This window comes from Rhinopithecus roxellana, chromosome 1, assembly GCF_007565055.1.
Source record: "Rhinopithecus roxellana isolate Shanxi Qingling chromosome 1, ASM756505v1, whole genome shotgun sequence".
Taxonomy (NCBI): domain Eukaryota; kingdom Metazoa; phylum Chordata; class Mammalia; order Primates; family Cercopithecidae; genus Rhinopithecus; species Rhinopithecus roxellana.
Genome location: NC_044549.1, coordinates 155,887,344 through 155,907,887, shown reverse-complemented (window position 1 = coordinate 155,907,887; position 20,544 = coordinate 155,887,344). Strand labels below are relative to the sequence as shown.

Sequence of the window (20,544 nt, the reverse complement as noted above, 5' to 3'; positions counted from 1 at the left end):
TTCCCCAACAATAACAAAACCTATAGCCAAGGCTGTTGGTTATCCATGAGGGTTTATTTCCACTTTAGACCCCTGATGGGAGCAACAATGCAGAGGCCCTTTACAGAGTGGTAAAGCATATCATATAAAAGATACAAAATATAACATCTTTACATGTGCCATTCATAGACATAGGAGTGTGCTTTGACGAGCTGGTTGGAGAAGTGGATACTTCCCAATCATTCCCTCTCAGGGGCTTCTCTGGCTGTCTTGCTCTGATGGAGATTTCCAGGACAGAGAGCTCCAGGTAGAAGGAGGAAAATCAGCCCTGTGAGGGCCAGAGAGGCTGCTAGCAGTCAGGGAAGCTCTGAGTGCTCCAGCTAGAAAGACCCTGCAGGAGACCTAATGCCCTCCTATTGCTGATGGAGAACCAGAGACTCAGAGAAGGCAAATGATTTCCCAAAGGTTATACAGCCAGTTGGGAGCAGAGCAGGGACTAGAACCCAGGACTATTGGCTCTTTTCACTGCCTGCCGTGGGTGAGCCTCTGATTCCCTTGACTCTGGAAAATGAAGGAGTGGTTCTCTCCGAACATTCTGTGGGGTGGATTCTCCACCCAGCTCATGCCCCGGGGATGCCAGGCAGCCTGGCAGGATTTGGGTGACTTCTAATGTGCCCACCCCACTCTTTCTTCCATTTTCCTGCCCAAAAGTACAGCAGGATACGGTGTGGGTCTTTTCTTTTCCCAGGTAATCAGCTAAGTCCCCAAATTTGGGTCTGGGGTTCAGGTAGTAGCCTTTTAGATAACATATTTCAAGGCTGAAAGATTGCTTTGTGCTTGTCTGGAGCAGCAGGTGTGGACATCCATGGTGTCAGCTGGTATTTTAGGGTGGCATATGGGCCCAAACGTGTTCTGAGTTGACAATGGGAATTTAAGGGCTTGGTGAGCCTCCCGCTGCTATTCTGCTCCCACCAGTCAGCACAAACCTTCCCAACTTTCTCCATGTCCTTTGAAATTTCTTTAATGGGGAACATAAGGGATAAGGCTTAGACTGCAAGAAGCTTTTGGGAGAGAAACCTCATGCATGAAAGTTCTCCAAGGGATTACACTAGGAGAGAGGTGCTTGGCTATGAGCCATCTCCCAAAACATGAATGCTCTTCTCCTAGAGGAAGGACTAGGCCAAGGCTAGTCCCAGAAGGCAGAGCAGGAAAATATACAGATGCAGCATTCAGTTCAATGTTAGAAACCATTTTCTAATAGTCAGGTCCAAGCTCAGTTATACCAACAGTGGAACCAATGGGTTTGATAAGTGGTCAGGAGTGAATAAAGGCCACTGGGATAAGAAGTATGGCCTGGAGAGGAGTGCTGGGATGGGCGCAGAGGCCTTGGTTTAGCTCCTGCATAGTATTACTGGGGAGAGTGAGGCCCAGACAGGGGAAGAGACTTGGACAAGCTCAAGAATGCAGGTCTCCTACCTAGAGCCTTTTCCTATACCACACTGCTGCCTCTCAGGGTCCTGGGGGCTCTCTCAGTAGGAGAAGCCACCCCAGGTCAGTGTGGCTTCTGATAAATTCCATTTGGTCTGATAAGTAATGTGGAGTGTGCTGTCGGAAGTGCAGTGTAGCTTCACTCAGGGGAGGCAGGCCCCGAGGAAGTAAGTCTGCTCACCGTTCCACCTGGGGCTCCGCCTTGTGGTGAGCCCATCTGCTCCCACACCCAGTCCACATAGTTGGAGACCTTTGTGTAGACTCCATAGACCTGCTTGCTGCCACATTCTTCAGGTCCCCCCCAGGACACCAGGCCTTGCACCACCCAGCGCTGGCTCAAGTCATCCAGGATGACAAAGGCCCCACCGCTATCTCCAAGGCACGTGTCTTTGCCGCCCTCATAGTAGCCAGCACAGAACATGTTCTCTGTGACGCTGTAATTGCCTGAACGGGACTCATAGCTAGTTTTGCACTCAGCGTGAGGCACCACAGGTAACTTGACATACTGCAGGACATCTGACAAGGTCCGTGTGCCACTGCTGATGATCTCATCCACTGTCACGTTGGGATTGGAGATGCCCCAGCCGGCCACCAGGCCCAGCATGTGGGGGGCCGGGCCTTCAGGCTCAAGCCTTGGCAGGCAGACAGGCATAACGTGCGGTCCCAAGGGCACCGGCTCCTGCAGCTGCACCAGAGCTATATCGTGGTTGTAGTTTTGGATGTTGAAGTCTGGGTGGAGCACCACTTGGGCAGCTGAGCTGTTGACTGCCCCTGATTTGTCCCGCACATCATGCAAGCCCAGGTAGACGGTGACGTGCTCCTTGGAGACTGGTATCACCGTGGTGTCTCTACGCTGGGAGCGCAGCACATGAGCTGCTGTGAGGATCCAGGACTCAGAGAGCAGGGCCCCACTCCCAAACCACTTGTCGTTTGGCACTCTCGAAGTGTCCTCCACCACTATCAGGGCCTGCCATGGGAAGAGGCCGGGCTCAGCATTTCTGCCCCCGATGATCCTCTTGACCAGGCTTGGCAGGGAGCGGGAGGGCTGACCACACTCTGTAAGGAGAAAGAGGGAGCAGGGACAAGAGACAGAGACTGGTCAGGTCAGCCATATGACAGAAGCCACAAAGAGAAATTCACATGTCACCTACTATAGATTATGCCACCATGGGACCCTAACCTGCCTGCGTCATGCTAGCCTGGAAGAGCTCTACTCATGGTCATTTTGGGTCTAAGTCTCTCTAGGCTGGCCCATCTCTAGTCTGGCTCTTCTGTAGCTGGGACCCTCTCTGGACTGGACCACTCTGCTTGGGCTTTCTCTATCCTGAACCACCTCTGGCTAAGACCACTTGTGACTCGGACCATTGACAGCCATCTATTTCTAGTAGTGGACACTTATCCCCTTCCTTCTCTAGAAAGGCAGGTCTTATTTCAGAAGTTGTCCATGCTATGGGAACCTAGAAAACTTCTGAAAGTGTTCTCTTCATGGGGACAGAGAGATGCAAGGAACCTAAAAAACCATCTAGCAGGTCACAGCAAACACTAGACTGGTAACAAAGATGCTGGAAGTCTTGACCTGGCTTTTCTCTTCCATTTCCCTTGTGACTCTGAGTCAGTAAATTTCCCTCTCTGGATTTCAATTTTTGATCTGTCAAATGAGGCATTTGGTCACAATGATCTCCAGGGATCCTTCAAATTCCAGGGATCCTTTAATTTTCATTTTATTTGCCTTAGCCATCACCATTTTCTAGGTGAGTAAACCTCCTGAGTTTAAATGACTAGCCTAAAGGGATACAACTCTTAAGTCAGATAGCAGGAGCTTAACTAGATTCTAAGTCTAGTATCCCACACTGACTCAATAGATATTAAGACCATGGGCATAGGGCCTTAAACCTTTTCTTCTCTGTCCTAAAAGAATCTTGCTATGAATTGGTGCCCATGGATTAAGGCCCAGGGCATCCAGGGTTGGGAAACGATGGCATAATCTATAAGCAATGATGCATGGACCCTACTCTGGGCCACCCATCATTGCACCCAGGAGCTGTGTAGTACCTTTAGGGGAAGGAGAAAGATCTGAGCAAGCTTCATTCCACTGAGTTGCACCCTGAGCATGCACATGTACCACCAGCCTCCTGCAGCCAAATGCCTCTGGCCCATGAGCAGGTCTTCGGCACCAGGCCCCCGCTGGCTAAGAACATGCTTGCACGGCCCTCCCAGGCAGGGTGCTTGGGTCTTGGAGGTAGACCTACTGTGAGTGTGGGCCTCCTCCTGGTTCCAAATGGCCAGGCTATACTCCTTGGCCTGGGCGCTTTTGACAATCCTTTAGACACCATGGAACATTTGAGTTTTCTTGGCAACTTTGGGAGAGCAGGCTTTTAGCAACCTAATGCTTTTCAGATGCTCTTCTTCCTGAGGCCAAATGCTTCTTGCTTGATCCTGGGGCACCCTGCCATTCACCCCAGGCCAGATGTGAACTGGTCTTTGTAACTCTCTGTGGCCTGGCCTTTCAAAGTTGAGGGTCAGCCTTCCAATTACAAGTAGCAAACTGCAAGGCAACATCTCCACGCAGCTCTGCAACTGGTCCTACATATATCTAGTACTTCAAGGCCCTCATCTGGTAAGGGACACGTCTGTGACTTGGTCCATGATCACAACAAAGCCAGTACTAAACGGTACCTTTCTCCAACCAAGGTGCCAGTGGCACACTGCAGGTCACAGATCAGATCTGGAGAAACCTTGGAGAACAGCTAATTTACAGATAGAAACATGGAAGTTCAGAGAAGGCAATGACTTACTCAAAGTTGTTAGAGGGAAAGCCAGAACTCGAGCTTGTTTGTCCTGAGTCTAGCTTCATATCTCCACTGAAAATCTGTTTTTCTCCTGGATGTGTTCTTGTCCTTTTAAGAGGCTGAATGATGCAACAAGCCCTTGGGAGAGCTCATTGAAATGGGGTCATTCTTATTGGCTCCTGCCATTCCCCACCCAGTCCTTCCTGGGAGAAAGGAATCTTCTTGAAATGTTATAGCTTTGGCTATGCTGAAGCCAGATTTGGGTTCTAGAGGATAGTGGTTAGTGAGGGAGGGTCTTTAAAGAAAAATGTGATGCTCTAGGATTCAAGGTACCTGAGGATGGCATAAAACATGACCATGGTAAAAGAATGGCTCGGCATTGCTTATGTTGCCATCAAAAGTATTGAGTTCACCTTTCAGCTCTGCCCCTAATTTTCTACAAGTGGCCTTGTGCAAATCACTACACTATTCTGATACTTAGTTTTCTCATTTATAAAATAAGGAGGCAAGTAATATTTGCTTAGCAGGCCCCCTGAAATGGTGGGCCTTATGACAATAGATGAGATGGCCTTCTCCATCCTGGCCTGCATCCTGGTTCAATCACAGTGTTTTGCGAAGAGAGACTTTACAAATTTCTGGCCTGGTTCAATGATACACCATGGTTCTGCCCAACATTGGGTGTTAAAAAGAATTTCATGACTCATTGTATCCAAGATGCTTTGTACAAACATAGAGGATGATGACCATTAAAAATCATAGAATAGCTGGGCGCGGTGGCTCATGCCTGTAATCCCAGTACTTTGGGAAGCCGAGGTAGGAGGATCACCTGAGGTTGGGAGTTCGAGACCAGCCTGACCAACATGGAGAAACCCTGTCTCTACTAAAAATACGAAGAATAAAAAAATAGTCAGGCATGGTGGTGCATGCCTGTAATCCCAGCTACTTGGGAGGCTGAGGCAAGAGAATTGCTTGAACCCAGGAGGCAGAGGTTGCAGTGAGCTGAGATTGTACCATTGCACTGCAGCCTGGGCAGCAAGAGTGAAACTCTGTCTCAAAAAAAAGAGTCATAGAATATCAGAGGTCTCTTGGTCCTGATGCTTTACTTCTGAGGTATGGGATCCCAGACCCAGAGATGTGAAATTACTTACCAAAGATCACAGTTAGGAAATGGCAGCATCAGTATTAGTACCTCGGGCCCTGACTCTTTGTCCAGGGCTTCTTCCCCTTCCTGAGGTGGCCACATGGCTTTCCAGCATGGAATCTATCCCTAGCTTTCTTTGGCTCACATAGTCTTTTAGCAAAATGGGGATTAGATCCTCTGGTTTGCTACAGCTCCACCATGCCTCTCTTCTCTGAGGCTTCACTGCCTGGAGTCCTTGGGTGTACTTCTGGGCAAGCCTAATTGAGGTAAGTGGAATCAGCAGAATGGGTGGGATGAACATTCCCTTATTCCACATCCTCATAAGTTTTTCTTAGAAATAAAGACCCCTTATGTGAAGCCTTCATTGTCAGTTCTTACCCCTCCACTCATAGACAACAAGGCATTGTTACTTCCTTCTTCTCTGGGATCCCATAGCACCTGTGATGGTCAAAACCTGACTCTCAAATGCTAACACATTCTTCACTTCTTAAGGATGAATGGTAGACAACTCCATAGCCTTTCCATTTTAGTGTCTAATCTGATATCTAGAAGCCTCCTGATATGGTTTGGCTATGTCTCAAACTGGCTATGTCTCATTTCTCTCTTGCCTGCCACCATGTTAAGATGTGCCTTTCACCTTTGGCCATGATTGTGAGGCCTCTCCAGCCATGTGGAACTGTGAGTCCAATAACCTCCTTTTCTGTATCAATTACCAGTGTTGGGTATGTCTTTATCAGCAGCGTGAGAACAGACTAATATACCTACTGTGTACTAGTATACCTACTTTATACTGCATACTGTAGGGTTACTGAAATGTACCATTAATATAATATACTACATCAGTTTACCCAACATTCTCATTCAGCAAAATGCAAATATCACCCAATGCTTAACCATATTGCAAATTTCCTGCTGTTTCTGCAAACATGCAGATGGAATTAGACAAGGCACTTAATTTTCAGTATTCCTCAATGCTGTCTTGAGTGATTGCATCATTAAACTACTGCCATTCTTGCTTTTTTTTTTTTAAAAAAAATTACTATGTTGTGAATATTAAATTTAATTTTTTTGTGGATTATTTGTTTAACCCTAGAGTGTGCATTTTGGGGTTGTACTTTTCTAAGTCAACTTGAGTAGCTACACAGTGTGATTGCAGTGCAAATCACCCATACTATTTATTTATTTATTTTTCAAGACAGAGTCTAGCTCTGGCACCCAGGCTGGAGTGCAATGGGGCAATCTCGGCTCACTGCAGCCTCTGCCTCCTGGGTTCAAGCAATTCTCCTGTCTCAGCCTCCCGAGTAGCTGGGATTACACATGCGTGCAACCACGCCTGGCTAATTTTTTTTGTGTTTTTAGTATAGATGGGGTTCTACCATGTTGACCAGGCTGGTCTTGAACTCCTGACCTCAGATGATCCACCCGCCTTGGCCTCCCAAACTGTTGGGATTACAGGCGTGAGCTACCACGCCCGGCCTATACTTTTAATGCTAAAGCAAATGTCCCCAAAATCTGTATGCACAGTAATACTTCCTGTCACCACAAAATTTTCTTTCCGTTTTAAAGTGGAGTCAGTAAGTAAACCACGGGAAAGGCAGCAGTTGGAAAGGCTTGACCACATTGCTGTTTGGAAGAAAGAATTTCTCACTCCGTCTTATCATGATGTTGTTTGTCTTATCATCTCCTTGATAACATGGTGAGTGCTTGAGGACAGGGTACCCACTTTTTAAATTTCCCTGGCACGACAGCAGATGCACATACAAATTGTGTTATATGAAAAAGCTTGTGGCAAGGACACAGAGAGGGGACAGGAGGACTCTCAGAGTGACGGAGCAGGCAGAAAATACAGGCTGGCTTGAGAAGGTATGAAGCAGGGCTTCTCTGACCTTTAACCTTTTGAAGACGCCTCTTAAAAAGCAACCAAAGCATCACCTCCCCTGTCCCCATCTCCCTGTTAACAGCCAGAAGACCTGGGGTCCTAGGGCCTTGGATGGAAAACCATGAGGCAAAGAATTTGAAGGGTGAGGTACCTGGAAGGCAGGTGGGCAGGCTTCTCCCCAATACTTTATTCATCCAGACTCCTTGGGCAGAACAGGTATATATACCTGGATTAGTGAAAGAGGTTAGGAGAAAAGGGAGAAAATGGTTGATTTGCAGCACATGCAAAATAGATCTGGGTACTTAACTTCCCTAAAGTGAGTTATTACAAAAGTCCTCCAAATGGTCATCTAGGCTCTGATACGATTGTCTCTGAGCCTAGATGTACTAAGAAGAATGAGGAAGAAAGTGGAGAAATGTGGCAGGTACTCTCTGGGATATAATCCTCCAAAGGGACCAATTAACCTCCAAATGTCTTCAAATACCCACAGGGCTACCATCCTAGGCCTTCTATCAAACTCCCTTTGCAACCTGAAGGATCTTTCTAAAACGGGAATCTGACCATGTCCTTTCTTAGGTCAGAATCACCAGTGGCTGGCTGTCACCCTCAAAAATAAACACCACACTCTTCAGCATGGTGTCTGTCTAAAGCTCTGGGGAGTCCCACTCCCGCCTGGCTGAGGGCTGCTCCCCTCCCCAACCCACGCTGCCCAGGTCCTGGAAGGCATTTCCTCCTCACTTGTCACAAAGACCTGGGCTTACATGGCTCTTTGTTGCACAGATGCCCTTTCCTTTCTTCTCCATTTGACAGACTGTTTAATAAGTATACATTTGTGCCCACCATCTCACTGGAGTTTCAAAATAGTTCTAAGAGCTTCATCACTGTTCCTTCTTTTAAAAATGAGGACTTCGGGCCAGGTGCGGTGGCTCACGCTTGTAATCCCAGCGCTTTGGGAGGCCGAGGTGGGCAGATCACTTGAGGTCAGGAGTTCAAGACAAGCCTGACCAACATGACAAAAGCCCGTCTCCACTAAAAATACAAAAATTAGCTGGGCATGGTGGCAAGCTGTTGTAATCACAGCTACTTGGGAGGCTGAGGCAAGAGAATTGCTTGAACCCAGGAGGTGGAGGTTGCAGTGAGCTGAGATCATGCCACTGCACTCCAGCCTGGGTGACAGAGTGAGACCCTGTCTCAAAAACAAAAACAAAAACAACAAACAAACAAACAAAAAAAACCCAAAAAGGAGTTGGAGGCTTAGAAGAGTCAGGAGAATGTTCTCAGTGCTTGCATGCCAGAGAGGCAGAGCTGATGGGCCCTCCTTTCTCCCTGAGAGTTCCTTTTCTGCTAGGGACTGTGAGTGTGTGTGAGGCGGTGTTGGGCTGCCACAAGGCAGGGAGAGGCGGGTTATGTCTCTAAGCCCTTCTCCTCCCAGTTCCTCCCAAACCCCCAGTGTGGCCGATGGACAGGTTATTGCAAGTCCTTCACCCTCTGGACAGTGTGCTGCTGCCCAGTCCCTGGGGCAGCTGGGGGTCTCTGCCAGGTGGCATGGATGAGGTCTGGACAGGGACTGCTGTGGCTGTGGCTGTGCTTGAGCTGTGGTCAGGGGATATGCTGGGCTCCCTGGGGAGGCAAAGGATCTGCTCCTCACTCCCCAACCCTGCCTGGACCCCTGTCCATATCAGTGGAACAGGTCTTTGAAGGAAGGTGCCTTACCTGCTGAATGGGTCTGGCCTGGTGAGATGTTGCCCTCACCCAGAAGCCAAGGCAGAGACTGGGTGAAGCAATAATACTGGCCATTTTTTGGAAACCCCAACTCAGCCTCAGACCACATGAAGGAGTTTAACTTGGGGTATTCCAGGCTTCCTTTAGGGTCTCGTTTCTTCCCTTAGTTGTGTCAATGTGTGACTCCTTCACGCTCCCACCAACAACTCATTAGTAAATCAGTGCTAGATTTAAAGTTAAAAACAAAAATGCCTGGGTTTTGGTCTTGAGACTCTTTCTGCATCTCCACATGGACACAGTAACACAAGCTCATGGAAAGTGAGAACCTGAGGAGATATGTGAGTGACACGTTTTGCATTACCAGGCTCTGCACACTTATGAGCAGCTCTTCCTTTCAGAGCTGCCTCGGCCTCCAGCCCAACCCTGAGGCCCCGAGAGTGTGAAACGGGAGTGGGGTGGCTCAGCATGGAGGGCTTACCTGTGATATTGTTGAGCATCTTGTAATAGGGCTCCTGGCAGGAGTATCTGATCTCAGATTTGTATGTGGTGAGGTTGTTCCTTGTGGAGAAGGTGACCAGCCCATGTTCCAGCTCTCCTGGGGCTCTACAGTCTACAACTGAGAGAGAAGAAGTGAGAACCCTCGACTGCCTTTTGCTCATCTTCTTCTGGCTATCTGATGGATCTGTGTCATGCAGATGTACAGCTGTCATGTGCAGATGCACTGCACACAATTCCAGAAAGCAATGTTATAATGCCTCTGAAGGGTGCCCCTGGGATGTGCAGTGTACAACCTGTGAAGCTACCAGTGGTCCTGCTTTCGAGGTCTCTCCCATTCATTATGGTGCTACTGTGTGGTCAACTCACCTGGCCAGTGTCAATTTTGGGTAGGGGAAGGTCTCCTGATGTTTAAACAGACTCCAGCCTCTTACCCACCAGGGCCTCTTTCTTTTCCTTCTAGTTTTATTGTGCAATCCTCTCTGCCTCTTCTGCCCAAGGATGAAACCCTTGGCTTAGCGAGAAAATTATAGCTGACATAAACCAAATAATCTTTTGTTCTTCTAGTCCCAATCCTAGGCTGAGTAAGAGCAGCTAATATACTCACATTGGAGTTTGGCACAAAAAATAAAAAAACCCCAGCTCCTGTATGAGTACACAGCCCCACCCTGCTGCCTCCCCAGGCAGCTTGCTTGGCCCTAGAAACCAGGAGGCAGGGTTGGAGGCAGATCAGCTTTCAGCCTTCCCCTGTTCATTTTCTACAACTGTTGATGGCCGGATGTTGGAGCCATAATTCCCAGTACAGGACATGACTAAAGATGCCTGCTCCTCAGAGGTGGTCTTTGGGGAGCTTTCCAGTCCAGCTCAGTCTTAGGGGAGTTGTCAGCACTGATAGAGCCCAGCGTGAGTCAGCTGAGAGTCAGGGCATCTTTTCACGACCACATCAGAGGCTCTGGACCCAAATTTGTCAATCTTTTCATTCTTAAGGAAATCCTAATCTTAGGTATAACAGCCTACGCCAGAGTTGAAGAATCATAGATGAATCATAGAATGTCACAGCTGGAAAGAAACCTGAAGTAGGCAATCTAGAATGTTCTCTTTATTTTATCTATGAGCCCAGAGATTTGACTTGTCTAAGATCATACAGCAAGTTACTGTCAGAGTGAGAGCAAGATTTGACCTCAAACCCAGTGCTGTTTTAGTAAATGGAACTAGCAGTTCTTAAGGATCTGTTTTCCAGTTAAATGGCCTATTTTAGCTGGCCAATGGTGGACATCAATTGTCAGAATTTCCAGAGCCCTGGTACAATTTCCAAAGTTCCATGTCCTCCTGAATTTTACTTCGTCATTTTGGGAAACAGTGAGATGTAATTTACCCCTAAGTGCCATTTAGACATTGTGATTTTGACTTTAGGACTCCAAATTCATCTTTTTGATTAGCTACAGAGTCCACTCAAAATGTAAATAATTCCAAGTCCCTCCAGGTTGGAGGAAAAGATGAAGGAAGGGAGGAAATACGGGTACTTCTTATCCACAAAGAAGGCAAACCAAGACAACTGGTTTTGTCCTGGCCCCTAGTCCAATCACCCTGGACAAATCATCTCCATTTGTTTTGATAACCCAAAAGTAGAGACACTCTTCCACTTTGTGAGGTAAACGTGTGCAGCTCAGCACTAGGATAATGACCAATAATATTTATTATTTAAATACTATGAACAGTTTAAATTCTGCTAAAGCAGATTTTTTCCTCCTTTTTTAGAAGACGCCATTGACTTGGTACCTAGGTATTGGTGTTACTCATCTCCCTTAACTTTGGTCCAGCAGTTTGTTTTGCCTAAACTAATCTCAAGACCTGACCGCCTAGTTTAGGAATTCCAGGGTTGGCCTTAGTGTGGCTAGATGGTCGGGGTCCTGGGAGCCTGTTATGTGGCTGATGCTGGCAGAAAGATATTTTCTGGGTGGAGGACCTACTTTCACATCACTTCAGAGAAGTAACTTTGTCCACTGATACAGCTGGCCCTACAACTGGGTAGACGGGGTGATAAATAGTGGAACATAGAGGGTCTTGGCAATGTGGAGGGGCTCACTTTCTTCCCAAGTCCACAGTGGCAGGGAAAAAGCCATATCTCTCTGGGACACGGAAGTGACTTCCCGTCACAAGAGGCCTTGAGCAGCTCTGTCTAGCACAGTCAGCACACACTAGACCCTGCTTCCTCCGTTGGCCTATGCTCTTGGCTTTAGGAAGGGTTTTATCCTTTTCTGTAAAGTCCTGTCTGGCCAGTTTCGCACTCTGGAATCAAAACACCCTTCTCTTTCCCCTTGCCTTGGCGGTACCGCCCAACACCCTATCTCCACGGTAATTCCTTGCTGCCACTTATTTTCCTCCAGACACACCTTGCTTGACCTGCAGATCCAAGTGTGCTTTGCTGTATTGGGGGGCTTCCTAGAGAATGATGTGCAATCAGATAATCCTAACTCAGGCCTGGGGTTTTGGGCTCTAGCCCTCTCCTTGGCCTCATCTTCTTACCTCCCCTCAGTATACCCACCCTCCAAACACCAGCTCCTTCAGAGTGCTCCCCTGCTGCCTCCTGCTGCCAGGCCTTGCTGGTGCCATCCCTGTTGCCTGGGGTACCCTGTGTCCATGCTCTGGCCACCCTGGAGTCTTGATGAAACACTGCTTCTTCTCGAAAGCCTTTCTAATTCTAACTGGACAGGGCTGCTTCCTTGTTTCTTTGATGGGATGTATCTGATGTTGTTGGCGTCAAAGCTATTACAATTATTTGGGTACATATCAAATCTTCCTCTTGAATTCTGATTCCCTGTATGGCACTGAGTAAGACTGCTGTTAATACTTTGTAGGTTTAAAGACATTTATTCAACTGACACTTGTCTTTAGTAGCCAGCCCATCTCTTCTTTCAGTGCTGTCTCTAGCCGAGAATGGCACCTCGGTCTCCAGACTGCCCAGGGTTCTCCCCTCACCTCACAGCCATTTAATCACCAAATAGATCGGGCAGTCCATTTAATGCAAAGTTTCTCTGACATGTGTACCCAGATCTTCAGACGGAAGCAGAGATTCCAGCTGCCACTCCCCAGCCCTTTCTCTGTCACTGTTTAGGACCTGTGATGTCCCATGGCACAGAGCTGGGGCTACTGCTTTCAGGTGTGATACCTATTTTTTTAAAATTTTTAATCAGAGAATTTTAAGAAACATAGGACTTGTAAGCCCCAGAAGACAGAACCTCTAATGTTGACATTTCAGCCCCATGCTAGGTAGGGGTAGAAGGGATACTTTTGTGAATGAGAAAACATTCAGATTCTCAAAAATCCACACTCTGTGAGTTATTATTTGTTTTACCTACTCATGGTGGTTAAGAAAGCAGCAACAGGTAACACCTTCAGATTCATAAAGTCACAGGCAGTCTGGCTCATTTAAACTTGACATGTAGAATGGATTAGAAACCACTTTGATCTGGTCAGCCTGAGGCCACATGATTATATATTCAATCTTATGTCTCTAAGACCAAGGGCATTTTTTTTTTTTCTTTGAGAAGAGCACAGTCCCCTCAGAGGTGCTAAAATAAATCCCACATTCTTTTTTTCATTATTTTCAGGAGTAGTGTTTGAATGATGGGCGAACCCTCAAGTAGCGAATTTGTTTTCACACACGTAGCAGCTTCAACTGCTGAGATCATGTTGCCTTGTTCAGCACCCATTCTAATCCACACTGAAAGGGGCACGGGAGTGTTGTTGGGTGGGGAGGGGTGATGCAGCTCTGGGCCCCGGGGGTCTTGGGAGTGATCCATTTCTGGATGTCTGCATTGTGTGGGGTCTCGTCATTCACTCTGTCACTTGCTCTGACTTGAGTTCGCTCTCCAGATCGATTTCGTTTTCTGCCACTACGGTGAAGATCAAAGAGGGATCAAGAGATACAGAGGAAGGAAGCAGAGAAAGGAAGAGAAAGAGAGAGAAAAATTAGCAAGCAAAGCAGAAACAGTTTATGCAGGAAATACAGAAATCACTTCACCAGAATTGATTAAGAATGCATAGTTTAGGTACAGCCAGTGTGAAGAACAGTTCGGGATTGTGGAATCTGTATCATTCTGAGAATTTGCAGAGTCATACATCCTGGCTCATGAGGATTATAAAATTCTGTCCCTGGGGGGAGCGTTGCCTGCATCTGGTCCAAACCCTGACTTGACGGCATTCAGAGTAGAACAGGGCTTGTCCAGGGGCCACCACAGCAAGGTGGAGGCCAGAACAACAACCCATAATTCCCAGCTTCTTTTCGAGTGCATGTTTCTTTACCACACAGTGCACACCCCTTGTCTGTTTCCAGCCCTGTACTCCATAATCCCTGGGGACTCTCAACTCCTCAGTCCTGTCTTTGCCTCTCCCCTAGGACCTAGCACAGTGCCTGGTACAGAGAGATGCTCAATAAATACCTACTGAGTAAGCAAAGATGCTGGGTATACCTGAATGGGAATTCTGAGAGTCTTAATCCAGCCTATTTTGGGAGAATAGGGTCATATGATGGAAACAGTTCCTCTTTACTACAAAATGACAGGGTGTTCTGTTGTATGCTAATGTAAGTCAGGGAAAAATATTAGTCAGGGAAAAATTATTAATGTTGCCTACTTTTCAAAAATATGAATGAGAGAAACAAAACCACTTCCTAGTGAGGGGATTGGGTTGGGGCGGGAGATGTTTGTTGATCTTTTGCACGTTTCTGGCCCTCCATGGGTATGGTATGTATATTAACCCAGCTAATCCCCAAAGCAATCTTGAGGGCGGGAAACTGAGGTCAAAGAGTCTGAATATACTGATTAGGGACTCTCAGCTGGTAGAGTCTGCATTTGAATCTAGAACTTCCTAATTCCAAAGCCTGATTCTATCCAAAACACCTCATATCCTCCTTCACCTTCTCCTTCTACATGGCCCTTGCTTTGTTCTGCAGAGTGCTTTGCTTAGAACCCAGTCACAGCACTGTGCCTCGAGCCTGGGATTGGAGGAGGTGGCGACTGTGGCCACCAGCACTTGAGTTCCTCCATGCCTGGACCTTGTCTTTTCCATCTGACTTCCCTATGGAACTCTGCACAGGCATCCAGTCAACATTTTTTGAAACATTTTTTTAAAGCCATAAAATGCCCCCTCCTTCCCCACGCTAGGCTCTGACCCCAGCCACATCATAGGAAAAGGAAAAATTTCATCATACGAAAAGGAAAAGAATAAGCATATTTTACTTCAAAGTTCTTCCTGGGATTTGCCTTAAGGGAATGTCCCCCTTGGGACAATGGGAGGAAATATGTCTGTGTACTGAATCAAGGCCATGTAGGAGAAAGGGATGAGGATAGCGCTCCAGTTTGCATGAAAAGTCATGAAAAGAAGATGGGTGGGACCAACTCCAAACTCCAATTTTTTTTTTTTTTTGAGACAGAGTCTTGCTCTGCCACCCAGGTTGAAGTGCAGTGGCACAATCTCGGCTCACTGCTATCTCCGTCTCCTGGGTTCCAGCAATTCTCCTGCCTCCGCCTCCTGAGTAGCTGGGATTACAGGTATGTGCCACCATGCCTGGATAATTTTTGTATTTTTAGTAGAGACTGAGTTTCACCATGTTGGCCAGGCTGGTCTTGAACTCTGGAACTCAAGTGATCCACCTGCTTCTGCCTCCCAAAGTGCTGGGATTACAGGCGTGAGCCACTGTGCCAGGCTCTAATTCTTGACCTCACCTCTCCATCGTAAAGCAAATTCTCCCTTCTCTCTCCCTGTCTTCCCTGCCTATGTCTGTCACTGTGCCTCCTCTCATGGATGCTGGCCATAGATAAGTTTCTAAAACTGTGGTCCTTATAAGTCTTTTTCATTGAAATCACCTGGGTGTTGAGAGGTGGTTGCAGAGGGTGGTGGTGAGGTGAAGTGGTTGGAAGCTTGTATTTTTACAAAGCTCAGTAGATGATTTATATAGACTATATCATTTTAAAATCATTGGCACATCTTCTAAAATATAAAGCTAGTCCAAACTCTTATTTTATAATTGAGGCGAAGGATCTTATTCACAATCACAGAGTTGGTTAGGGGCAGAGCCAAGGCAAGATCTTACTCTGGGTCCCAGGAGCCAGTGAAGAGCTGTATCCTTTGCTTCATGCAGGCCAACTGTGCTGACCCCACAGCCCTTCCTGTACAGCCCTAAATCATGAGTTGTCTCAGAAGATGTAGGGGATATGGCTGATGGCCACGTGAAGACTAGCAAGGTCACTCAGCTCTGGGCACCAGCACCAAACTAGTTTCCTGAATTAGCAATTGCCAAAGCTGGTTTTGAGCCTGGACACATGCTATTCCTTTAGTAAGTTCGGCAACCCATCTATGGACTGAAGTAAAATTGGTATTTAACAAAGTACTGGGCCCACAAGTTTCTTTTGGGATCCAAACGTCTTATTGCCAAAAGGGGCATTGATATTCTTTTTTCCCCCAACCCTTGTGTGTCTGTTAAATTTCTGCTCCCATCCCCTTCAGAGTGCTCCTGCCACACTTTCACCCTTGCTTGCTCCGCTCGGATTCCGCCAGTGTTGGGGAGCTCAGTATCTTTATAACAACCCATTAGGCTTTCTTACTTTTGCAGGTGGGAATCTTGTTACTCCACGTCCCGTCCTTCAGACACTCAATCTGGAATGTGTCCATCTCCACATTATCCTGGGAAGAGACAGGAAGAAGGGAGTGGGAAGAAGGAGGCGGGGGTGGTGGTAGGGGTTTTTTCCTAGCAAAACCAACTCAAGTTCCACACGTGTCTGTCCTCAACTGAGATTTTCCACCCATGGGCCTCCAAGGGCAAGCTTGAAGGTAGGGGAAAGATACACACTGAATTCATATTCCCTTCTCATACTCTGGAGAGGGGCAAGGGCTATGTGTAAGAAGGGGTTTGGGCAACTATCTCTGAGGGGAAGACTGTAAGCATTGACTCCTTTTTCAGAGCAGTGCTTCTCAAACCAGGGCAAGCAGTCAGCATCTCCTAGAGGGCTTGCTAAAGCACAGGTGGCCGGGCTTCTCCCCTAGAGTTTCTGGGTCAGTGGGGCTGGCTTACCCAAGCATTTGCATTTCTAACAAGTTCCCAGTGATGCTGAGACTGAGGACCCCTCTTTGAGAACCATTCCTTGGAAGCAGTGGTCCTTTAGTTTGGCTGCACCAATCACTGGTCCCAGTCCCAAAAAGTCTGCTTTAACTCATCTCAGGTGAGAGCTGGGAGGTGATTTTTTTTTTAAGCTAACAATGTGATTCCTAGAACTACTGCTTCAGGGGGTGGGAGAGTGAGGGGAACCCATCTGTTCGTTTTTTTATTTTTTGAGACAGAGTTTTGCTCTTGTCACCCAGGCTGAAGTGCAATGGCACAATCTCGGCTCACTGCAACCTCCGCCTCTCAGATTCAAGCGATTCTCTTGCCTCAGCCTCCCGAGTAGCTGGGATTACAGGCGCCCGCCACCACACCCGGCTATTTTTTTATTATTTAGTAGTGATAAGGTTTCACCATATTGGCCAGGCTGGTCCTGAGATCAGGTGATCAACCCACCTGGGGATGACAGGCGTGAGCCGCTGCGCTTGGCCCCATCTGCTACTTTTAAACCGTCTACTTCCTTTCCTGGTATCCCACTCCACTCCCCTCTATAAGCCGATGAACTTTGTTACAGTTCTCAGCCTTGATTATAGAGCTGTATAGATCCATATTTTAAAAATTAAAACCAGCTCATGCTCTGATTAAAAAATGAAACAAATTTTTGTGCCACTTTCAGAGTGTGAGACCGCCTGGGACACATGCTTTGGAATTTCTGGAGCATTTGAGAAGTTGATGGGCAGCTAGGAAATTCTGTGCTGGAACGATGACAAGTGCTGGCAGCCCATCTGCCCTGGGGAGGGTGCAGGTTTGGAGAGTTTCTGTGGCCTGCTCACTACCCTTTCCCAGGCAGGGCTCTGCACCTTCAGCACTTTGTAGCCTGTGTCACAGCTGACGAGCACTTGGTCTTTGAAGGAATACTTGGCTTGGGAGGGCTCGATTTTCCCATGGACAGGAGGTTGTAGCTCTGGGCACTCATTTCCTGGTGGGAAGCAAATGAAAGAACAGCAGGTGAGAAAATGAGAATTCTGACCTTAAAGGGCCAGTCCCTAGAAAGCAAGGCCTGATGAAGGTGAATAAAACATGGAACTGGGTATTGGAGGCATGGATCTTCCAGGCCCTTCAAGAGACTAATTCTGGAGCCATGAATAGGGCAGTTTCCAACTTGGACCACCACATCCTTACTTGTGGAATGAAATGGTTGACCAGATGATTTCAGTAAAACTCAGGATTGGGAGGAATGTTAAATGTCATTAAATCCAATCCTTGTCTGATGCTTCTCTTACAACATCCTCCGCAGTAGACACCAAACATACTGCTCAGCTAGGAGCCCCACCAGGTCCAAACCTGCATCCCTCCTCCCTCAGCCACTACCAGCATCCTTCCTCCCTCAGCCACCACCCCTGGGAGGGCTAAGCATGGCGGCTCAGGGACACAGGGACACAGTGACAGGGAGCTTAATGCCTCCCTAACCTGTACCTTTCAGGCTCAGACTCTGCTGATTACATGAACATTGTTTTCCTTCTTAGCTGAAATTTGCGCCCCTGTAATTTTTACTCATTTGTCCTCTCGGGCCACCAAGGATGACCCAAATTGCTCTTTCTTCTCAAGGCCCTTCTTCAAAGCATTAGAAAGGCTGTGATCATATGCCTCTGAGTCCTCTCCTCGAAAAGCTAAATCTGACAGGCTCTTCAGGCCTGGGCCTATCCCTGACACTTTTTCTAAGACAAACTCTCCTTTGTTAAGATCCTGTCTACTCTCCCCCATCTGAGCAGTGTACGTGATAATGTAGGCAGGGCCAGAGTTTTAGCCTATGAACTGGGTTAGTCATGCCCAGCTGTGATCTTTTGTCACTGATGTTCACCCTCTCCTTCCATGAGTTCCTACAGACCAGTTACTGTAGGTTGAATGGCTTGATCAAGGTTTGGGCCAGGACTGACTGACTTGGGGGACGGGGGCATGAGATCCATGGGCTTTGCCGATGGGGGACCCAGAAGGAGGCAAAGCACCATAGTGAAACATTCTGGGCTACAGGCCCATATCCAAATTCTAACCCTAGACTTGGAGAAGGCTGGAGCTGAAAAGGCCCTCCTCCCCAAGTCTATTGAATCACTGTGTGAGGTATAGAGTTCAGGAAGCAAGATTTCTTTTCCTTTAATCTCTCTGTGTGATACTGAAGTACATGTTTTGAAAACCACCTGTCTAGTCCACCCAACATTATTGCTGCCCTTGCCCCCATTTTATAGATGGAAAACTGAGTCAGGAAAGAGCACGTGCCTTGGTCCCCAGCTGCTCAATTGGGAGTCCCATCAGGTCCCTAGAGGAGACCCAAGCCTGCACCTCTCCTCCCTCAGCCACTGCTTCTGCAAGGGCTAAGCACAGCAGCTCAGTGTAACCTGGGAGGGAAGAGGTTACCTGCAGCCCTGTATGAGAGCCTCCAGCCCCGGTTCTCTCCCGAGTTGTCACTATGGAACAGGATCAGGACACTGTGGCTCTGGGTGCTGATGGGTTCTGGGGCTTTCTCTCCACAGAAAGGCCCCAGAACTTTTGGACCAACTTTGATCTGCAAAATATGAGAGAGAGAAAGAGAGGGTTCCATCTGAGCAGCCAACATGGCCTCTGCAGGTAATACCTCTCCACTGCACTCTGGGTTTTCTGGAAGCTTCCATATGAACCCTTGATATTCACTTAGGTTTTTAATGAGCTGTACCATTCACCAAATGGTTTCATCTTCATTCTCTCTTTTATAATTTACAATGACTCTTGAAGTGGACAAGGCAGGTTAATAATCCTCTACTTAACTATTTACAATAGCAAAGGTATACAACCAAATCAAATGCCCATCAGTGATAGACTGGCATTGATATGGCACATATACACTGTGGAATACTATGCAGCCATACAAAAGAATTAATTCATGATCTTTGCAGAGACATGGATGAAGCTGGAAGTCATCATTCTCAGCAAACTAACACAGGAAAAGAAAACCAAACACCACATATTCTCACTTATAAGTGGGAGTTGAACAATGAGAACACATGGACACAGGGAGGGGAACATCACACACTGGAGCCTGTCAGGGGGTGGCGGGGCAAGGGGAGGGAGTGCATTAGGACAAGTACCAATGCATGTGGGGCTTAAAACCTAGGTGACATATTGATGGGTGCAGCAAACCACCATGGCACATGTATACCTATGTAACAAACCTGCATGTTCTGCATGTGTATCCCAGTACTTAAATTGAAAAAAAAATCTTCTGCTTAAAGATGAACCTATTGTGGCTCAGAGAAGGGCTGAGTGCTGTCTGGTGCATAAAACAGAGATGATCTCTGCTGTCAAAAATGGTGCATAAAGCAGAGACGATCTCTGCTGTCAAAAAACCTGCAGTCTAGTTGGGGGAGACTAACAACAAATAATAAACAAAATAATTATAGGGTGTCATAAGGGTAATAAAAATAATCAGGATGATATGCATATATAATAGAAATATATGCTATATTTTTATAATTGATGTAGTAAAATCTATGTAACCTATAGAAATAATCATTCCTATAATGGTAATATAATAGATAATAAGTTTAATTAGGTGATCAAGGCCAGGGCTTTCCCTTAGGTAGCACTGGGAATCTGAGATGCATAGGGTGAGTATGAGCTTATTTGAAGAGAAGGGAAGAATACTTTCTAGGGAGAGAAAACTGCATATGTACAGATGAAGGCCAAGGGTGGTAAAGAGCTTGCCTAGTGTTAGGAATAGGCAGGAAGCCAGGCCGGTTGGGCAGTGGGAGTGCCATGGCACGAGGTTGGACAACAGACAAAGGCCAAGTTGTGCTGAGAAATTTAGGTTTAATTTAAAGTGCAAACTCAATTGAATCTAGCTTTTATAAAGATCACCCTCAATGCTATGGGAGAACAGCTTGTGTAGGGCAAGAGTGGAAGCAAAAAAAAAAAAAAAAAA

At 47.0% G+C, this 20,544-nt stretch overlaps 1 protein-coding gene across 2 annotated transcripts in view; it reads right to left on the bottom strand.

Annotated features, from left to right (window-relative positions):
- The window catches only part of MASP1 (mannan binding lectin serine peptidase 1), a 74,357-nt gene that overhangs the window by 15,769 nt on the left and 38,044 nt on the right, over positions 1-20,544 (bottom strand). Inside the window, exons 6-10 of one of the 2 annotated variants that reach the window (XM_010352546.2) lie at positions 19,005-19,152; positions 17,453-17,571; positions 16,099-16,177; positions 9,477-9,614; positions 7,428-7,502 (exon numbers count right to left, since the gene is read on the bottom strand). In XM_010352546.2, coding sequence (XP_010350848.1) covers positions 7,428-7,502; positions 9,477-9,614; positions 16,099-16,177; positions 17,453-17,571; positions 19,005-19,152 — 559 coding nt within the window. Of the gene's footprint in view, positions 1-7,427; positions 7,503-9,476; positions 9,615-12,348; positions 13,390-16,098; positions 16,178-17,452; positions 17,572-19,004; positions 19,153-20,544 lie in introns of those variants that run through there. The other variant, XM_010352554.2, reaches the window with a different exon arrangement.